Source organism: Sciurus vulgaris, assembly GCF_902686455.1.
Source record: "Sciurus vulgaris genome assembly, chromosome: 4".
NCBI lineage: Eukaryota > Metazoa > Chordata > Mammalia > Rodentia > Sciuridae > Sciurus > Sciurus vulgaris.
In genome coordinates, this window is record NC_136464.1 from 34622674 (window position 1) to 34645913 (window position 23240).

Sequence of the window (23240 nt, forward strand, 5' to 3'; positions counted from 1 at the left end):
CAGTTTAATAGCGGTTTTTGTAGTGCTCCATTCAAAGCCACTGCCTTTCATTCTAACACACAGTACTCCTTATTTTTTGAAAAGATTTTAAAAGATCACTTTAAAAACACATGTTAATATGATTTCCTTGCAGAGTCATAGTTGTCATCAAACTACTATAAATATATATATGAAGAGTGATCATTGAAAGATTCCTGTGTGAATTTGTTTTGGTTTCATTTTGGTATTGCTTAGTGAACTCAGAAGCATTCAACCACAGAAGCACATCCCTGGCCCTATTTTGCATTTTATTATTGTTAGGGACTGACTGAGTTGCTTAGCAACTTACTGTTGCTGAGTCTGTCTTTGAACTGGATCCTCCTGCCTCAGCCCCCTGGTCCACTGTGATTACAGGTGTGGGCAATAGCCCTGAGCTGAAGGATTCATGTGTAAATTAGGAGTAAAGACTAAATAGAAAACTATGTACAAATTTATATATTTTTGGAACAAATGAAAACATTCATGTTTTATCAGGAAAAATAGCATGATAAATAATGATATGCACTTATGAAAATAAAAGTGAGAAATTTTTATTTTATAGTAAATTCTGCATGAAACAAAGTTTAAATTCATGAATAGATTTCTTTAATTCTTCATTATAGAGAGAAAGTGAGAGAGAGGGATAGACACTGAGGGAAATTTTCCCACCTTAGGAAATAGCACCCATCATTTTCAAATGCCTCCAAATTTAAACTACTTAGCAATGCTGCCCCCTTGAGAACTTCTGGAACATTTCTCTGAATCATATAGTCACCCACAGATCAATATAGTTTAATTAATTTTAATTCTGGCCATCATTTTAGTCAATTCTGTCCTTTTATAGGGAAAGAAATTAAAGTAGGACAAGGTTCTATTTGTGGGACTCTATAAATTACAATTACAATCAATAAATTTCATTTGAGAAAATAAAAGTTTCCAAATTCACAACTATAGATTTAAAGTTTACTTGTTAAAAATAATTAACCATGGAAGTGAAAGACCTCTACAATGAAAATTACAAAAAACTGATGAAAGAGGTTGAAGAACACACACACACACACACACACACACACACACACACACAAAGATGGAAAAACGTTCCACGCTCATCAACTGGAGCATTTGGATCCTACTACCCAAATCAATTTGCAGGCTCCATTGAATTCCCATGATAACACCAAAGACATTTATCACAGAATTAGAAAAAAAACCTACAATTCACAAGGAAGCATGAAAGGTAAGACAATCATGAGCAGAGGAACAAAGCTGGAGGCAGGACAATGCCTGAATTCAAGACATACTACAGAGCCAGAGTAAGCAAAATATCATGGCACTAGCATAAAAACAGGCAAATAAAACAATGAAAGAGAGAAGAGATTCCAGGGAGTGAGACAGGGAAGACATGCATCTACACTCGACTGATTCAAAAAAAATTACCAAAAGTTATGGTGGAAAAATGAGGCCCTCTTCAAAAAATGGAACATGAAGATGACTGCAACTTGACCCATATCTCTCACCTCATACAAAATTCAACTCAGAATGGCTCAGAGACATTACTGTAAGACTTGAAACCCTAAAAGAACTAGAGGAAAACATAGGGGAAACACATAGAGATGGATACAAGTGATGATATTTTTGTATAGGACCCTAAAAGCAAAAGTAGGCAAGTAGAGTACGTCAAACTGAAAAGCTCTTACACAGCAGTCAAGAGACTGAAGAGACATCCTAAAGAATGGGAGATATTTGCCAATTATTCATCTCATGAAAGATTAAAATTGACAACATAATAAGGAATGAAACAACATAACAACAGACCCCAAGTAATACAATATAAAATGTGCAAATGATCTTAATAGGCACTTCTCAAAAGAAGAAATGAACTGTCCAGTAAATTTATTTTTAAAATCCTCAATATTATTAGACATCAGGGAAATGCAAATCAAAACTAAAATGAGATATCATTTTGCACCAGTGAGAATAATTATCATCAAAACACAGAAGGAAAAATAAGAAATCCAAATTAACACCACAACCACAAAAACAAATAACAATATTGGAGAGATGTTCAGAAAAAGGATGCCTTATACCTGTTGGTGGGAATGATTCATTAGGAAAGTCAATATGGAAAACAGTATGGAGTTTCCTCAAACATAAACAGATCTTCCATAGGATCCAGATGTCCTGATTCTGATACACAGATGAAAGAAATAAAATCAACATACCATATAGATTCCTGAATGTTTAGGATAATTATGACACTATTCATAATAGCTAGGCTATCATATAAATTTATGTGGTTATCAACAGATGAGTGGATAAAAACAAAATGTTATACAGACACAATGAATTTGCATTCAGTCATAAAGAAGAATGAAATCTTGTCATTTGCTGCCAAGAAGACAAAACTGGGGGAACTGATGGTAAGAAAGAGGTCAGAAACAGAAAGTCAAGTATTGCATAGTCTCTCTCAGGTGTGGAAGGTAAAATGAATGTGCACCTGAGGGTAGAAAGTGATTACTGCACATGGGGAAGGGTGTGTGGTGGTGGTGATGAGAGTAGAGCAATAAAGTGGATGGATTTTAACAGTATTTGCTGCACATGTGTGGGAATACCAGAGTAATACTCATTACATGTGAACTGATTAGATGTTAATAAAACTACAATAAAATAACTTTAAAATAAATGATAAAATGTAAAGGAAGTATAGAGCATTGGGTCAGAACAAGTCTTTCACGTTATTTCCTCTTCCACCAGGCACTCTAATATTCCAGGTTTCTGAGAATTAACAACAAAGATTTATTTTAGCTATGGAGTTGAAGGTTAATTAGAGAAGACTGCAAATTTCTTTATGTATATCATTCACTGATAAAGTCTGATTTTTATTCTTTCCTTTCTTGTTAAATTGGAAAAGAAATGTAAAAACAGAGCATTCTGGTTCCAACCTGAAAATCAGAGACATTGAAAAGCACTTCGTGGGTCAGTAGAGAAGGCATTGGGAGGTAAGTGATTACCATTGAAAGAATGGACATTTTTTTAAGCTGTCTGTTTTATCTTAACTCCCTAAGGTCACCCTCCCAGTTATCTTAACTCCCTAAGGTCACCCTCCCAGTTATCTCAACTCCCTAAGGTCTCCCTCCCATTGTCTCAACTCCCTAAGGTCACCCTCCCAGTAATGGGAACAAAGTCCCTAAAGCTATTCCAAGAAACAGCCCCAAACAGAGAGTAAAAGAGTAAATTGAGCCAGATAGCTAGATAGTGCTCAAACAGTAGGATTACGAGAAACTATTGACCAGAATCTACGCCCTGTTGTAAAACATTGTGAAACATGTTGTATGTTATCAGCAAACCCAGACCCCCTTTGAAATTTCCCGGCAGCTTTGTTCCCCTTTTCCCTTTCATGTGCGACCCCTCCCGATGTGTGGTTTCTGCCTTTATAAACCTACAAGGTTTTCTGCTAGGGACTCGACTCCTGGACTCCTGCGTGAGTCATGAATCGGGTCCCAGCGCGCTGGAATAAACACCTCTTGTGGTTTGCTCAAGTGACGCCTCCTGCGGTTGATTGGGGTTGCCGTGGATCCATGGGACAGAGTTGGAGTTTCCTTTTTGGGGGGCCTTACACCATAAGCACGATTCACCAGACTTTTCAGGAGATATGCAAATAAATGGCAAACCATAGATAAGAATAATTACTAGGCACTGGCCTCAGAAGAAACCCTGAGAGATGTGAGGCACCAAAAGAAACTCTGAAATTACAGTCCAGCTAGGTGAAAGCACACCTCACTTCCACAGGGTCTAAGGCTGATGTTTCCACTGTGTCCATTGGACAGTGGTGAAATGTGGAATGGGAAGCTCACAAATGTGCCCTGTGGATACCCTGCTCTTTACCTCTTTAAGGGAATGGATCCCTAAACCTTCTGTCTTGTAATGATGTAATGTTGTGAAAACACAAATAACGCTGGTCAGAGGAGGATTATATGACATTTACACCCACCATGCAGCCCACTCATGCCTGTGCACAGGCAGCACAGATCCACAGACTCTGAATTTCTGCTTCGAATCATCCCTCCTCCACATGAGGACTGACAGCACCCATAATTAAAGGTCTGGCTCTTGCTGAAACGTGTCTGCTAGACACAGAAGAGAGCAGTCTGTTAAGGACAGTGATACGATGAGTCACTCACACTTGGTTTTCCTCAACTCCTCCACAAGGCAGCCGGCTTCTTCTTGAATGCGGTCCTCAATGCTCCTCTTCCCCATCCCAAAATTCCGCAGAGTCATGAGTGAGAAGCGCCTCATCTCTCTCCATCTATTTCCAGTACTGAAAACAATTCCTAAATGAGGGAGAGCAGAATCTAGGAGGCATATCCCAGGCGAGGTAGAGGAAGTTGACAAGTGGCAGCCACAGAGATGGTCAACTTCAACCTGCCTTTGTTTTTTCTTTATCCTCATCACCATGACCATTGCTCTCCCATTTCACAGGCACACACACTTACCTAATCCTTTATTAGCTCTATCAGGCAATGGGAAACTGCCTCTTCCAGAAAATACTTCTCCATGATCAATCAGGGCTTCCTTCACAGCTTCATATCCATGCAACACCACAGTGGGCTTCGTACCCAAATACAGAGTGAACACAGGGCCATAGACTTTTGACAACTGGAAATGGGAAAGAAAATGCAAATATTAGCTGAATGAGATCAGCATTTGATCTACATGTTTGGCTGATTCACATTGTCATTCAGATTTTTCTCATTATATTTGTTACATTTTATTGTGCCACAAGAATCTTCAAATATTTCTGAATATTTTCTACAAATAAGATGGCAATCATAGTGGTCAGTTATGGATGGTCTATGATGTGCCATGCCTGGCTCAGGCAATTGATAATTAATCCTCACACCAATGTATTTAAGTGGCTTCTTTGTGCTGTTTTACATGCAAAGTAAATGAAGTCAGAAAGTTACAAATTCATTTGCAGTGTACCATAACTACTAAACAGAAGACCCAAATTTGAACCTTTATTGTGTCAACTTCGGAAGTTTGAAGAATCTATCAGTCTCATTTTTATAGGGCTCATTTTGACATGATTCTGAAAGCGTGGAATAATGTGTTCTTCTTCATTCCCCAGTGCTTCCCCTTTCCCTCCCTTATGCTTTTCCCTTTCCTCTACACTTACTGATATTTCTTCTATTATTTTTGGGTTCTTTTCTGATTATTGCCTTGTGGATATACACAAAGGTAGATTCACTGTAGTATATTCTTATAAGTACACAGGAATTTTGGTCAGAACCATTCCACGGGTCTTCAATTTTCCCATCCCTTCTCTCTCCCCTCAATCCTTTTCTCTACTCCACTAATTTCTTCTACATTTGTGGAACCCTCATATTAATTCCTGCCTCGTTTTGTGGTCTAGCATCTGCACCTCAGAGAAAACAGTCAATCCTTAACTCTCTGGACTGGGCCTATTTCATTTTGCATGAGGGTCTCCAGTTTCATCCATTTTCCAGATTGGCCATTTTTAATAGGGTTATTTATAAAGTTTTTTCAGTTTGATTTTGTTTTGATTTTGATATTTTTAGTTCCTTATGCATTTTTGGATACTATTTCCTTCCCTTCTATATGGGTCTTTCTTTTTGTACATTCTTTCCTTTGGTGTGCAGAAATATTTATAGCATGAGTTAGTCACACTTTTGTTTGTATTTTTTTATATGAGCTTTTGATGTAAAATAAATAAAATAAAAACATGTCAAAATAACACTTTAAAAAGGGAAAAATAAGCATATCAGAGACTGTGGAGTGTAGCCCCAAGAGGGAGGGATGGGGCAAATTTGATTTGTCATCACTACAATATAGATTGGAAACATAAGTCCTAGCATTATGTTGTGCAGTAGGACGATGACAGATAATGTACTGCTCATTTCAGAACAGCTAGAACAAAGGATTTGGAAGATTTTCATCACTAATGAATAAAAACATTTGAAGGAAAATTTTTTTAACCTTGATTTGAGCATTACACATAGTACATAGGTATCAAAACATGAAATGGTGCCACATAAATATGTATGACTCCTGGGAGTCAATTAAAAAGGAAATGTACACAAAGCATGGCTAGAACAAGGTTAGTGAACATCTTCCCCACATTTTTCTCCAGTACTTTTATGGTTTCAGGGCTTCCATTTGTCTTGAAACTATTTGGAATTGATTTTTCTGTGTAGTGTACAAATGAATCTAGTTTCATTTGGTTTTTGCTTGTTGGATGTACAATTTTCCAAATGCTATTCAGTGAAGAGATTTTCATTCCCCCACTGTGTATTCCTGGCCCTTTGATGAATGAATAGTCAATGTCTGTGAGTAGGTGTATTTCCTGGACTCTCTAAGGGATCTATGAATGTATGTGTCTGCTTTATGCCTGCATGGTCATGTTTCACTTACTATAGCTTTGTACAGTGTTTGAAGCATCAGATTTCTTGCATAAGGTACTGTTTGTTATTCAGAATCTTTTGAGATTCTATGTACATTTTAAAACTTGGAAAATTTCTTTGAAAGATACCATTGTATTTTTCATAGGGATTGCACTGAATCAGCACATCACTTTAAGTAGTGCCAAAAAGTATTCTTCCAATCTGTGAACATAAACTATTTTTCCATGTATTTCTGTCTGCTAGAAATTCTTTCATTGATGTTTTTTTGTATTTCGGCATGCAGATTTTTCACCTCCTTGTTTAAATTTATTTCTAAATATTTTATTCTTTCTCATGTTGTAAAAGAAATACTTTCCTGATTATCTATTTATTACTAAAAATGCTGCTGAATTTTGTATGTCATTTGTGTATCCTGTTTATTTAGAATTCATTTATTAGTTCTAATTGTTTTCAGATTAAATTTAGAGTTTTCCATAACAGATAATATTGTGCTTCTTTCTTTTTGGTTTGTATGGCTTTTAGTTTTTATTCTTACTTAATTGTTCTGGCTAGACTCGAGTTCTAAGCTGAGTAAGGGTGGCAGACAGGAATTCCTGACTTTTCCCTAATTTTTGAGAAAAACTTTCAACTTTCACTATGGAACATGATGTTAAACATTGGGTAATCACCCATAGCGATTAGTGTTCTGTGAAAATTACCTTCTGTGTCATGTGTTTTTGAAAGTTCATCATGAAAACTTTGAAATATATCAAATGCTTTTCCTGCATCTATCCAAATGCTCCTGTGGTTCTTTTCCTTCATTTCATTAATATGATGTGTCACATTTATTGACTTATGCATGTGAATCATCCTTGGATGTCTGACATGAATCCTGCATGATCATGGTGGATGATCGCTGTAATGTGCTGGAGAACAGAAAGATGTAGGTAAAATAGAAGTATTCTTCCTAGTCTTGGAGAAGTTCTTTATGATCTTTTACATAATGGTGTTGCTGTGATGGACTGCTGAGTCTACTGGAGCTTTTTTCATTTGTAGATATTTCTCCTATTGTTGTCTTATGAAAAAAGGAGATGAAGACCAGAATATCGTACTTCACCATCTTACCACAGTCTATCTTGTAGGTGTTTCTTTGCCTGTATTATAGTTCTCTTCTTCAGAGAAATTTAATTTTGATGGCTATAAAAATACCTACAAGTCACGCAGCAGATCACTTTGTTAATGAACTAATTACACTGTAAGTATACTTAATCTTTAGGCAGAAAGTAACAGCAAATGATCAAAACTAAACCCCAACTACTAACTTCCAATTTAGAACTCTGCACTATTCCCATTACAGGAATTTAGAATTCATCACCACTCCTCAGTGGATCCCACCTACCCTGGAAGAATGGAAAATAAGAGCTACTAAAACAATGGGGTCCCTAGCTGCACTGTGTGGCTGCTGACTAAGTTATGAATGCAGAAATACTTGACTTAACAAAGCCCAAACTTCAACTCTCAGTTCACGAAAAAAAAAAAAAATGGAGAATGAGAACCCATCCCTGTTAACAATTCAGACCACCTTGGTGGAAAAAAGGCTTTTATTTTCATTTAATATTTTTCCTTTTTTCCACCTCAAGCTCACCCAATTCATATATATTCTTTCCTTTATTTTAAAAATTAAAGGACTCACAAACTTAACTCAAAAAAAAAAAAAACCCACAAGTAATGAATCAATAAATGAGCCAAAGAACTGAATGGGTACTTCTCAGAAGAAATAAGAATGGTCAACAAATATATGAAGAAAAGAAATATTCAACCTCTCTATCAATTACAGAAATGCTATTTAAGACTACACTGATATTTCATCTCACTCATGTCAGATTGGCAATTAGCAGGAATACAAATAACAATAACAATTGGCAAGGATGTGGGGAAAAAGCTTCACTTGTGCGTTGTTGGTGATACTGCAACTTGGTGCAACAACTCTGGAACGGAGTTCCCCTTGTGAAGCATGGAAAGGAACCACCATTTAACCAAAATATTCCACTCCTCAGTTTATACCCAAAGCACTTAAAAATCAGCATACTACAGTGACACGGCCACATTAAGGTTTATAGTAGCTCAATTCACATGATCCAAGAAGCTATGGAACAAACCTAGGTGCCCTTCAACAGATGAGTGAATAAAGAATAAGCAATATATACACAATGATTTGTTTATTACTCAACCATAAAGAAGAAATTATGATATTTGCCAGTAAATGGATGCAACTGGAAAGCATCATGCTAAGTGAAATAATCCAGTAGCAAAAAACGAAGGTCAAATATTCTTTCTGATATATGGATGCTAACCCATAACAAAGAATAGTAGTAGAGAGAGGAGAATCGAAGCTCATTGGATTAGACAAAGGGGAATGAAGGGAAGGAGGGGGATGGGAATAGAAAAGACAGTACAAAGAATCAGAAATAGCTTTCCTTAGCTCATAAATGAATACACAACCAGGGTAACTCCACATCAAGCACAACCACAAGAATGGGATCCTAATTGGAATTGAATGTACTCTTTATACTACAAAGAGTCAAACAAAACTCTACTGTCATGTATATTTAAAAATAACAAAGATTTTTAAAAAAATTTTTCTAATATCATTTCATTGTATTTTATTATTTTTTTTTACTTCTTTACATTGTGCAAGATTTGTGTGTGTGCCCTTTCACAGATGAATTTGTTTAAAAAATGTGGTGTATATACACAATGGAATATTATTCAGCCTTAAGGAAAAATGAAATTGTGCCATTTGCTGATAAATGGATGGAGCTAGAGAATATCATGCTAAGTGAAATTGCCAATTTCCAAAAATCAAAGGTGGAAAATTTTATCTGATACACAGATGGAAATTCACAAAGGGGAGTGGGTTGGCTAGGGAAGAATAGGTTTAGGTAGAGGGGAGTGAAGGGAAGGGAAGGGATATGAGGATATTAAGGATAGTAGATGAATTGCACATTAATACCCTCTTTGCATATATGCCTACATGACCCCTGTGATCTTACATTATGTTCAACCAGAAAAATGAGAAGTTATACCCCATTTATGGGGGATGTGTCCAAATGAATTCTGCTGTCATGTATACCTAATTTACTTTCAAATATAATTTCATCGTATTTTATTATTTTTCCTTCTTTCCATTGTGTGTGTATGTGTGTTCTCAAAGCATGACTAGGTTTATATATATATATACATATAATTATTTTGTTTTCACCTGTACTCTTTCTTCTGCACCTGTTGTTCTTTAGCCTTGATTTCACATAGGAGGGGTGTATTCACACATGGTTTGGAATGTTTTGATCTTACATTTGCTTCTTGGCTGTACCTTGGTTTTTGTCCCTCTTACTGCTGCTTCTTCACTCTCTTCTCCCATTAAGAATCTCTCACCCTGCACAAAACTCAAATCAAAATGAATCAAGGACCACGGAATCAGACCAGAGATCCTGCATCTTATAGAAGAAAAAGTATATCCAAATCTTCAACATGTCAGCTTGGAATCAGACTGCCCTAATAAGACTCCCCCATAGCACAAGAAATAAAAGCAAGAATCAACAACTGGGTAGATTCAAACTAAAAAGCTTTCTCTCAGCAAAGGAAACTATCAGTAATGTGAAGAGAGAGCCTACAGAGTGGGAGAACATCTTTGCCACTCATACTTCAGATAGAGCGCTAATTTCCAGAATAAATAAAGAACTTGAAAAACTCTACACCAAGAATACAAATAATCCGATCAACAAATGGGCTAAGGATATGAACAAACACTTCACAGAAGATGTACAAGCAATCAACAGATATATGAAAAAATGTTCAACATCTCTAATAATAAGAGAAATGCAAATCAAAAATACACTAAGATTCCATCTCACCCCAATTAGAATGGTGATTATCAAGAACACAAGCAACAATAGGTGTTGGAGAGGATGTGGGGAAGAAGGTACACTCATACACTGATGGTGGGGTTGCAAATTAGTGCAGCCACTCTGGAAAGCAGTATGGAGATTCCTCAGAAAGCTTGGATGGAACCACCATTTGACCCAGCTATCCCACTCCTCGGCCTATACCAAAAGGACTTAAAATCAGCATACTACAGAGATACAGCCACATCAATGTTCATAGCTGCTCAATTCCCAATAGCCTGATTGTGGAACCAACCTAGATGTCCTTCAATTGATGAATGGATAAAGAAACTGTGGCATATATATACAATGGAATATTACTCCGCCATGAAGAATGATAACATTATGGTATTTGCAAGCAAATGGATGAAATGGAGATTATCATGCTAAGTGAGATAAGCCAATCTCAAAAAACCAAAGGACGAATGATCTCGCTGATAAGCAGGTGATGACATATAATGGGGGGTGGGAGGGGTTAGCGTTAGGGTTAGGGATAAGTTTAGGGTTAGGGTTAAGGAGGGTGGCAAGAATGGAGGAAGAAAGGTCTGTATAGAGGGAAAAGAGGGGTGGGAGGGGTGGGGAGGAGGGAAAAAAATAACAGAATGAATCAAACATCATTACCCTATATAAATTTATGATTACACAAATGGTATGCCTTTACTCCATGTACAGAGAAACAACATGTATCCCATTTGTTTATAATAAAAAAGTCAAATTTTCCTCTTCCCTCTTCCTCTTCTTAATTTGTAAACTACTTAGTGTTAATTTTCTATTCCTTTCTTTATAATCAACATTTGTTATCTATCTCCTGTCTCTCTTCTCCTCACTTTTTACAACATTTCAAACATTCGCTTGCATTTTTACTCTATTTTCTCTCCACACAAAAAACTATAATTTCACTAAAAGTAGAATTACATATTCTATGCAACTCCTTACTCATTCATGCTGTTATTATTAACACACCTGGCAAAGTAGTAGATCTCTGCTGTCAAATGAATGATCTTGTTCACAGTTTTAGTGTTTTTTGTTTTTTTCTTTTTCAGTTTTTAAATTTTTTTTTAAATTTTACAGGCTGAATTTTGATTCACTGTACACAAATGGGGTACATCTTTTCATTTCTATGGTTGTACATGATGTAGACACATTTATTTTATTGTTGATCTCAGCCTTCCTGGCAATTAGTGTTCCATATGTCAAAACAGATACTGGACATTGTCTTAAGGCTGTAATCTGTGGATAACAATAGTGCTGCTCCTGGCCCACCACTTCCTCTCAGGGGGGTTGGAAAGTGAGAGGGTCTCTCTGAAGTGATTCACAGATTAGACATCCTGCTCCCAACAGAGGGGGACCTCAAGTCAGCTCCTTGACGTCCTCAAATATCAAACACACAGAGAAGTCCCAAAAAAAGGACATTGCTATAAAACAGAAAGCGGAATCAATCTCAATGAACTTGCAAGTCCAAGACCTTTGAAAACTTGAGGGAACAGACAAAAAATTCTTCCCCCCAAATTCACAATTCTCCTAAAAAAGAATTCCAGAAGAGGAAAGTGCATGAAATTCCAGAGAGCAATGATAAAAAACTGATTATTAAAAGGTTCAATAAATTAAATGAAGCCCTAAGAAATGAATTAAGAAAGAAAACTCAGGGGTTAAAAGATGATTTCAATTAAAAAAAAATAGAGATATTTAAAAGAAACTAGTCAGAACTCCTGAAAATGAAAGACATAGTGAAACAAATAAAAATTCATGCACAGCATCACAAACAGATTAGATTGTTCAAAAAAGAGAAAAATCACAGCAAATGATCATGAAAAAATAAAGGGTAAGTGCACTCCAGACTTTTGACACTTTCATATTGCCATCAAAATATTAAACTTAAATGCTTCTTTTATTCCAGATGCATTGTTTCATTACACTACCTCTAACAATGGAAAACTATAAGAAGTAATGGAAACATCAACATCCACAGAGTATTTGCTGTGAAACAATCTCTTTTAATAAATTACCTTGGGCAATTTAATTAAATTTAATTTAAAATGAAGAATGGGGCTGGGGAGATAGCTCAGCTGGTAGAGTGCTTGCCTTGCAAGCGCAAGGCCCTGAGTTCAATTCCCCAGTACCAAAAAAAAAAAAAGACTTAATGTATTTACCATTTAATATAAAATGAAGAATTAATTTATTTACAAGCCACTGGAGAAGCATCAACATACTCACATTAGTTAAGGATTTGCTGATGTTTTTTGGATCTATCTGCAGGATGTTCCCAATAATTGGCAGAGGCATGGGTCCTGGTGGGAGTTTCCCTCTCCCAGATCTCTGTCTCCTTAGTGAGAGGAGAAGCAGACAGGAGAGACTGATCACCAGGACCACAACTGGATCCATTGAAGCCTTCTCCTTTTCCTGAGACAACTGTGAGCTTGCAATCAGTGTAAACTTTATATTGTTCTGTTAATCAGAATGTGTCCTGTTGACATAATGTACTGAGCCAATCTACTGGGTAAGTTCTGACCCCTTCTGAGTGTACATTGGTCACCTGAGAATGAAATCAAACTGTTTCACACTTGCTCTCCTTCCTGAAACTCTATCCATGAAAATCTAGTTCATCCTCTCTGGGATAGATCCCAAAAATAGATATTTTAAAACAAATAAGCAGGAAAACACAGAAGCACCTAACCTCCAGTGTGCAGGTAGGATTAAGAAGAAATGAGGCATTTGATGCAAAACATTGCTCAACATGCTAGATTCTCACACTGATGACTGGTTGGAAATTCATGACTTGGAAGAAATAAGTGTACCTCTGACTTTTATATAAAATATTGAACTTCTAATACTTAATCAAACAAAAGGATCATTTACCTTTGAAAATCAAGTCTCTTAAATATTTTGAAAGGCTGAAATTACATGCGAATTGCCTAAGCATACACTAGGTAGTAAAACTTAAACACTGTGAAATAGAAAACACATCATCATATAACTAAGTAAATATACATAGCATTTACTGTTTAGCACCCAAAACCCCAAATCCTGGAGAACAGAGGGTAGAGATTTATATTATTATTTTTTATTTGACAAGTGGGGAAACTGAGGTTTTGTGAGCCTGGGAGACCTTCACTCACACAGCTCACAGGGGTCAGAACTGGAGTTTGAAGGAGCACTAATACCCATAAGGTGTGCTGTGGATTACATCAGAGCTGCCTCCAAAGCCACATTAGAAAAGTAAAGCAAACACCACACTGGCTCTGTTCATAGACCAACAAGCTTCATCTCAAATCACTACCCATCATTTCAATCCCAGGATAGCTGGGTCATAGATTCTACATGCAAACAGGCACGTAAGTGATCCCCACCCATCAGTACAGGGGTGAAATGTATTCAGCAGAACTGAGGAAGAGTTGATCTCAGATAACTGAAAGGGTAGGGCTTGAGAAACCACGGTTCTGTCAATCTCTCACCTCTTCCAGATGGGACTTTTTCTGTTGCTGTTTAGTATGTCCTTGTCTGGTGTAATGGAATGAAAAATATTGGAACATAAGCAATAATATTAGAGACAGATAAACAGGCATGTGGTTTAGAGGTGAATAGGAGGAAGAATGTACACTAAATAGACTCCCAGCACAGAAGAAACTATGCAAATGGGAATGTGAGACTGCATTTCGTAGTCATGACTTGTATGCCATTGGATTGGGGTACACTAGTAGATCACTAATGGTAATGCTGTACAAAGATGTGTCCTATAAAGAGACTATTGTACTTGTTTTAATTTGTCAAGCATTGTTATTTACAATGTTTTTAGTAAGGAAAATTTTTGTCAAGACTCCAGTTATGTATATTTAATGCACACAATACATGTATTCTCAAAATAAGATGCAATTTCACACATATTTAATCCCTTCTGATTTTCTTAATTACCTTTAGCTGAAGTAAAATTATTTCCACTTTAGAAATGAAGAAACTGGGCCTCAGAGATGCAATGTCTTGGACCAGAACACAGATCGTAAGTGGTAGAACAGAGCCTAAAACTCTTGAGCGTCTAGTCTCAATGTCTTCCCTAGAATAAAGCACGTAGTTCAAACAAGTTCAATATTTACTGAGCATATATTATTTTGCAGTCTTCTGATTATACTAATCAGTGACATGAAAGAGTCACTGACAATAATTGCAACATTCATTGTTTAAAATGGTGGGTAATAAATATTTATTTTTTAAACTTTAGAAAATTCATTAACTGAAGTCTTGATAAACTATCCATGTTAACAACACAGCAATTTGTTGTATGATTCACATGGTGTGTCATGTAATTCAATGTGGCTATCAGGCACTAAATTCTGATAGACCCACACTTACATATTTTGGACAAAATTGATTACATGGGTTATTCAGATCATTAGTTTTATTTTCTATGAGATAGACTTTTCTACTCTCTTCCTTCATTCCATGATGTCCCTGCCTGAACTTTTCTATTTCTAGTGAAAAAAGAAAGAACACAGCATATGAAAATTATGGGATAAAGCAATCATAATGCTAAGAAGGAAGTTTATAATAATGAATTGCTAAGAAAAAATAGTAATTTCATATATGTATCTAAGTATGTATCACTAGGACCAAGTACAACAAGAGGTCAGTAAACTCAACATTAACAGAAAGAAAGAAATAACAAAAATCAGAGGAGAAATAAGGTAGAAATTAAAAATCATAAAGAACAATGAAAGATTTTTATGAGAAGAAATCAGAAAATCTTTAGAGTAAGCATAAAAAGCATAAAAAAGGTAAGTAAAAGTAGAATAGAAAAGAAATTATAATTGATGTCACAAAAATTCATAGATCATTAATATTATAAAAAATTATAAATCAAACTATGGAAAATCTAATAGAAATGGTTAACTTTATGCACACATATAACCTACCAAAAGTCATCTATGAGATATGAGCACAATAAACAGACCAACATGGGTAGTAATGTTATGTCAGTAAGAAAATATTTTCCAATCAATATGTTAAGGATAGAATGTCCTCACTGCTGAATTCTATCAATTTGTCATAAAAGAACTGACAACACTTTTTGTCAAATAATTACATATAATTGAATGAGAGGGTACTCTCAATCTACAAGGTCAAAATCATACTGGTTGAAATGGGGATCAGAAAACTTTCATTTTTTTTTTTTGAACCTTTAGAATTTGCTTAAACCCAGGACACAATATACTCTTTTTCCAAGGCAAGCAGAAACTAACTTGCTTTCTGACTCAGAGAGATCTGAAATCCAAACCAATCAAATCAGGCTCCAATCTCTGAGAGAAACATACTGACTTATTTTAAATAAAAGTGACCTGGTGGCTCTCTTTGCATCATTAAGTTTATTCTAATGAAATGAGTATTTCTACTGTCCCCCTACAGAGGATCTTGCTTAACCTATTTTCTTTTCATAGAAAAAAAAAGAATCACACAACATAGCAAAAGTTATGGGATAAAGAAAGTGTAGCTGTAAGAAGGAATAGCAATAAATGCCTATACAAAAATACACAATTCAAATAACAAGGGTGCATCTCAAGGATCTAGTAAAGCAATGGAAAACTAAAGGCAATAGGAGAAATATAATAGCAATATCAGAAAAAGATGATGTAGTCATCTAAGAAAAATTAATGAAATTCATTTTGGAAAACATGAACAAAACCAAGAAACTTTTAGCTAGACTAGGAAAAAAGAAAGAAAGCAAATTAGCAAAATTATAGATAATAAAAGACACATTATAATTGGTACCACATAAAAGCACAATAATATTAGAAATTTTTATAAAAACTTTGGGCCCACATAGGAGAAACCTTTAAAGAAGTGGGTAAGTTTCTGGATATAACAACCAAACTTAAACTCTCTGTAACCATTTTAAAAATCCAAACAGACTGACAATGTATAATGAAATTAAATCCATAATTTGAGTCCTTTTGAGCTTTATGGGCAAGGTGAGGCATAAGTATCTTGTTTCATTGTACATATACTTATCCAGCTTCTGATTGCATTTGTTGAAGATTTAAACTTTTCTCCAACATGTCTTTATTGTCTTTGTCAAGGATCAGATGAGTTCATCTTTGTGGATTTGTCTCTCTGTCTTCTTTGCTATTACACTGGACTATGCATCTGCTTTTATGCCAATACGGGCATGATGTTGCTTTCATTACTATAGCTCTGGTGTATAATTTAAAATTGTATATTGTGATAACTCCTTCATTGCTGTTGTTTTCATTAGACTTGCTTTGACGTTTCTGAATTTTTAATTTTTTAAAATTCTTTTTAATTTTTAATTTTTTATATGAATTTTAGGACTCTCTGGTTCTGTAAAGAATGTCATTGATGCTTTGTTGGGGATTGCCTTCAATATATAGATTGCTTTTGATAATCATTCCAAAAATCTCATTTCTACCTATGCATGATCATAAGTGGTCTTTCCATCCTGTAGTGTAGTCTACAATTTATTTCTTCAGTGTTCTGTCATTTTTATTGTAGAGATTTTCACCTCCATGGTTGTATTTAATACTAGGTGTGTGTGTGTGTGTGTGTGTGTGTATGTGTGTGTGTGTGTGTGTCTACTGCAAATGGAATTATTTTCCTGATTTATTTTCATCAGATTTGAATGTTGATTTTATATCCTGCAACTTTGCTGAATTTCATTATTAGCTCTACAAGATCTCTGGTGGAGTTTTTTGGGTCTTCTAGATATATGAACTTATCATCTGAAAACAATTATAATTTGACTTCTTCTCCTGTTCATATCCTTTAATTTCCTTCCCTTGCCTAATTACTCTGGCTAAAATTTCATGTATCATATTGAGTAGAAGTAGTGAGAGTGAATTCCTTGCATTGTTACTGATTTTAGAGGAAACACTTTCATTTATCCCAATTTGATAAGATGTTAGATGTGGGTTTGTTGTATGTATGCTTTATGGTGTTTAGATAAAGTTCCTTCTGTCCTTGTTTTCATTTTAAATTATTATTGTGGTTTTACTAGCATATTATAATTATACATAACAGTATGGTTCGTTGTGACATATTCACATGTGCACATAACATAACTTACTCCTTTTCATCCCCCGGCACTTCCCCATTTTTACTGGATTCTCTTTTTGTTGTTGTTGTTGTTGTTATTCTTGATATATGTTTTATTTTTCTCTGTTTTTTGACTGGTGCATTATAATTATACAAAAATTGGGATTCATTGTGCTGTATTCATACATGTACAAAGCATACACATTGAGTATATAAACCACATTTTCTATGTTTATTTTTGAATTGTGTTATTGGTGTATTATAGAATAAAAAATATTCTCCTCTGAGGTATAATTTGTGCAAGAGTAAGAAAATAGAAATCATGGGCAGTATCTTCAAGGCTTAACCCATTAAGTCCTAACTCTTTTCTTAAACTTGTTCTAATTGGTTATACATGACAGTAGAATGCATTTTGACACATTGTACACAAAAGGAGCACAACTTCTCCTTCCTCTGGCTGAACATGGTGCAGAGTCACACCAGTAGTGTAATCATGCCTGTATGTAGGATAATGATGTCTGTCTCATTCACTGTTATTCCTATTTCCACATCTACTCCCTGTGGGGGCGCCTGGCTCTCCTTACAGTGCTTGACAGACTTCCCTGAAGGATGATTGCAAAGACTCATCCTAAAAGGATTGCATGCCCGATGTATGCCTCCCTACATTGGATGTTATTCTGTGGAGTTTTCCTAATAATATATTACTCACTTCAGTCTGGGGATCTTGCTAGAGGTGATGGGAATAATTCTACAAATTTCCAGAAAAACAACATGGAGACAAAACACATGTTGAAACCCTGTGATGATTAACCTCACAACAGCAGAATGTTTTTATCATGTTAAAAACCAAACACTGCATTTACTGGCACAGCCAGAACCTGTTGGGGCACAGAAACTTATAGATAACAATGTTTCCCCAAGTTCTAAGCACAAAGCACCTCCCACAGTAACTACTAGATATGGACCAGCTTATTTTATCAATGGCAAGCCCTGGTGATTAAGTAAGGATAATCTGTAAGGTTACTGTTTTCTCATAATCTTTTGGTAAAAACAATTTCTGCCTATGCTTTGGAAACTTCTTTGATTTTATTAGTCACAAGCCTGTCATCAAAGCCTGAAGAAAAATGTATATAAACCCAGCCTTCCCCAGAATAAAGTGGGAATGATTGCACCAGAACTAGAGTCTGTGTCTTTCATTCTCCATCCATTGCCGACACTGTCTCCCTGCGCCCCCTTATCAGTGTGGAACCCATGGACTCCTGCTAGGGCTGGACCCCGGCAACTCCCCTTGCCTCAGTTCCCTCCACAAAATCCAAAGTTCCTTCATTCTTCCCCACCGCCCCCCATTATGGATTAACAGTCACTTATCAGAGATAGCATTCAGCCTTTGATTTTTTGAATTTGGCCTATTTTGCTCAGCATTATATTCTCCAGCTCCAAACATTGACCTGCAAATAACATAATTTTGTTCTTCATTAAGGTTGAGTAACATTCCATTGTGCATATGTACTGCATTTTCTTCATGCATTCATCCATTAAAGGGCATTTAGGTCAGTTTCATAGTTTATCTATTGTGAATTGAGCTTCTATGAACATTGATGTGACTGTGTCACTATAGTATGCTTATTTTTAGTGCTCTGTGAATAAACGGAGGAGTGAAATAACTGGTCAAAGGATGCTTCCCTTCCAAGATTTCTGAGGAATCTCCATAGTCCTTTCCATAGTGGTAGCACCAATTTGAAGTCCCACCAGCACTGTATGAGTACACCTTTTTCCCCACATCCTTGCCAACACTTATTGTTCCTTGTATACTTGATAATTGCCATTCTGACTAGAGTGAGATGGAATATCAGAGTAGTTTTGATTTGCATTTTGCTAATCACTAGAGAAGATGAATACTTTTTCATATGTCTGTTGATCGATCGTATGTATTTCATTTGCAGTGAAGGGTCTGTTTAGTTCCTTTGCCCTTTTTTTTGTTTTTGTTTGTGTTGTTTATTAAAATCTGTTTGTATTTTTTACAGACTGCATTTTGATTCATTGTACACAAATGTGGTACAACTTTTCATTTCTATGGTTATACACAATGCAGGTTCACATCATTCCTGTAATCATACATAAATATAGGGTAATACTGTCTGTTTCATTCTATTATCTTTCTTTCTCCCACCCTCACCTACCCCATTTTCCTTTACACAATCCAAAGTTCTTTCATTCTTCTCTTCCCCCTGCAACCCCCCCCCACACTCTAGATAGTCATGGAATTATCAGAAGAATCATTCAACTTTTGGTTTTTTGGGGTTGGCGTATTTCACTTAGCATGTTATTTTCCAACTTCTTCTATTTACAAGAAAATACCATAATTTTCTTCATCTTTATGGCTGAGTAATATTTCATAGGATATACATGTCACCATTTCTTTATGCATCTGTCAATTGAAGGGAATCTAGGTTGGTTCCACAATCTGAGATATGCAGTATTTTTTTTTACCAAAATGGCCATACTTCCAAAGGTGCTATACAGATTTAATGCAATTCCAATTAAAATCCCAAAGACATTTCTCATATAAACAGAAAAAGCAATCATGAAATTCATATGGAAGAACAAAAGAGCCAGAGTAGCCAAAGCAATCCTGGACAGGAACAGTGATGCATGAGTTATCACAATACCAGACCTTAAACTCTACTATAGAGGAATAGTAACAAAAATGGCATGATATTGTCACCAAAATAGACAGGAAAACCAATGATACAGAATAGAGGACATGGAGACATACCCACATAAGTACAGTTATCTCATACTAGACAAAGGTGCCAAAAACATACAGTGGAGAAAAGATACCCTCTTCAACAAATGGTGCTGGAAAACTGGGAATCCATACACAGGGAAATGAAATTAAACCTCTATCTCTCACCCTGTAAAGACTTAACTCAAAATGGATCAAGCATCTAGGAATTAAGCCTCAGACCCTTTACCAAACAGAAGAAAAAGTAGACCCGAATCTCCATCATGTTGGCTTAGGATCAGACTTCCTCAACAAGACCACCATAGCACAAAAAATAAAAGTAAGAATCCATAAATAGGATAGATTCAAACTAAAAAGTTTTTTCTCCTTTTCCCATTTGTTGATTGGGTTATTTGTTTTTCTGGTGTTAAGGTTTGTTTTTTGTTTGTTTGTTTGTTTTTGTTTTGTTTGTTTTTATGTATCCTGGAGATTAGTGCTCTATCTGAGGTGTGTGTGGTAAAGATTTTCTCCCACTCTGTAGGCTCTCTCTTCATGTTATTGTTTCCTTTGCTGAAAAGTAGCTTTTTAGTTTCAATCCATCCCATTTATTGATTCTTCATTTTACTTCCTGTGCTTTAGGATTCTTGTTAAGGAAGTTAGGTTCTAAACCAATGTGGTGGAGATTGATTCTAATTTTTCTTCTATTAGGTGCAATGTCACTATTATAGTGCATACATCTTTGATCAACTTTGAGTTGATTTTTGTGCAGGTTGAGAGAGATAGAGGTTTAATTTTATTTTACTACATAGGGATTTCTAATTTTCCCAGCACCATTTGTTGAATAGGCTATCTTTTTTCCAATGTATATTTCCCTTACCTTTGTCTAGTATCAGATAACACTATTTATTTGGGTTTGACTCTGTGTCCTCTATTCTTATCATTGGTCTACCTGTCTATTTTGGTGCTAAAACCATGTCGTTTTTGTTACTACTGTTCTATAGTATACTTCAAGTCTATTATTGTGATGTATGAGGACACTTTTTCCATTTATCATCTTATATATTTTATAAAACTCTTTGATGAAATTTGTATTTTGGTGATATAAGTTGTAATGTCTAAATTTATCATCCTTCATTCTATTTATTTATATATTCTCTTCTTATTCTTTGTCTATTTAAAGATTTGTTGATTTTATCTTTACATTTTTTCATTAATCTTTTTCTGTAGTTTTAAATCTCTACCTCATTTATTTCTACTCTGATCCTGGTTATTTCTTTCCTCCTGTTAATTTTGGGTTTAGTTTCCTCTTGCTTTACTAGGTCCCTGACATGCATCATTAGGTTGTACGTTTGAAACTGATTTCATCATGTAGGCATTCACTGCTATAACTTCCTTCTTAGTACTACTTTTGCTAGGTCCTTCATTTTGAATTCCTATGTGATTATCTCTATAAAAAGAGAATGGGTAAGGCAGGAGATTTGTGCAAAGAAGAAGGACAGGAAAGAAATTCATCTCATGGAGAATCAAGCTAATAAAATAATGATAACATTTATTTTATCAAAATTAAGAAATTGTGGTTTATCTGTGTTTAGAGTCTGAGATGGTTAGTTCAGAGGTCACAGTTCTGTGAGTCACACAACAAATTACTGCTGCACTTTCACATGGATAAAAAGTTCATCAAGCGGGCTGGGGAGATAGCTCAGTTGGTAGAGCGCTTGCCTTGCAAGCACAAAGTCCTGGGTTCGATCCCCAGCACGGCAAAAAAAAAAAAGTTCATTAAGATCTAAGTTATGGAAAATTCTAATGGTTAAAAAATCAAAATCTTCTGAATATGTTTTAAGCAATGAATGTTGTAGTAACGTCAGCAACTATTTCCAAAGTCAATTAGTGTAATCAGGCATTATTTCAAAGTAGGGCACCTTCCTGAACACTAAACTTGTTTGAAAAGAAAAAAAAGAAAAAAAAAAAAAGAAAAGAAAAGAGAAACAACAACAACAAAAAATATTTGTTATTGTTGTTGTTGTGGATGGATACAATACCTTTATTTATATGTGATGCTGATGATTGAACCCAGTGCCTCACATGTGAAAGGCTAGTGCTCCACAGCTAAACTACCACCCCGGGCCCTGAACTATATTTTTACTTTGAGAAAACTCTATTGCAGGGTATATGATTTTTAGTCTCACCTCTACCACCTGCAGTCTGTATACCATTGGCCAAGACATTGCATCTACGAGGCCCTGCTTCTTCATTTCTAAAGTGCAAATAATTTTACTTTAGCTAAAGATAATTAAGAAAATCAAAAGTGATATAAATGTGAAATTACATGTTAATTTTGAGAATACCTGTAAACATTATGTAACTGGGGTCCTCACAGAATTTTCCTTACTAAATACATTGTAAATAACAATGAGTGCCAATCTGAAATGAGTACAAAGCTCTCTTTATAGGACATGTCCTTGTACAGCATTACCATTAGTGATCTAGTAGTGCACAGCAATCCAATGACATACAACTCATGACTACCAAATAAATTTTCACATTCCAATTTGCATAGGTTCTTCTGTGCTAGGAGTCTGTTTGGTGTACTCTCTGCCTCCTATCCACCTCTAAACCACATGCCTCTTTATCTGTCTCTAATATTATTACTTATGGTCCAATATTTTTCATTCTACTACATCTGACAAGGACATACTAAACAGCAACAGAAAGAGTCCCATCTGGAAGAGGTGAGACACTGGCAGAGTCATATTTTCTCAAGTCCTCACCTTCAATTCTCCAAGATCAACTCTTCATCAGTTCTGGTGAATAAGTTTCACCTCTGCACTGATAGGGGAGGAAAGAATCCTTCTGTGTCTCTTCCTTTTGTTAGAATCTATGACCCAGTTATACTGGGAGTGAAATAATGGGTAGTGACTTGAGGGGAAGCTTGTTGGTCTATGAACAGTCAGTAAGGTGTTTGCTTTACTTTTCTAATGTGGTTTTGGAGGCAACTCTGATGTAAGCCATAGCACACCATTATGGGCATTAGAGCTCCTTCAAACTCCAGTTCTGACCCTTGTAAGCTGTGTGAGTGAGGGCCTCTCAGACTCACAGAATCTCAGTTTCCCCATT

The 23240-nt window shown here is 35.7% G+C and overlaps 1 protein-coding gene across 2 annotated transcripts in view; it reads right to left on the minus strand.

The window, feature by feature from the left end:
- The window catches only part of LOC306660048 (cytochrome P450 2C9-like), a 56461-nt gene extending 43670 nt beyond the window's left edge, over nt 1-12791 (minus strand). Inside the window, exons 1-3 of one of the 2 annotated variants that reach the window (XM_079138124.1) lie at nt 12578-12791; nt 4512-4674; nt 4200-4349 (exon numbers count right to left, since the gene is read on the minus strand). In XM_079138124.1, the coding sequence (XP_078994250.1) occupies nt 4200-4349; nt 4512-4674; nt 12578-12745 (481 nt within the window). In that variant the 5' untranslated portion in view covers nt 12746-12791. The remainder of the gene's footprint in view (nt 1-4199; nt 4350-4511; nt 4675-12577) is intronic. The other variant, XM_079138125.1, reaches the window with a different exon arrangement.
- Between the last annotated feature and the right edge of the window lie 10449 nt (nt 12792-23240).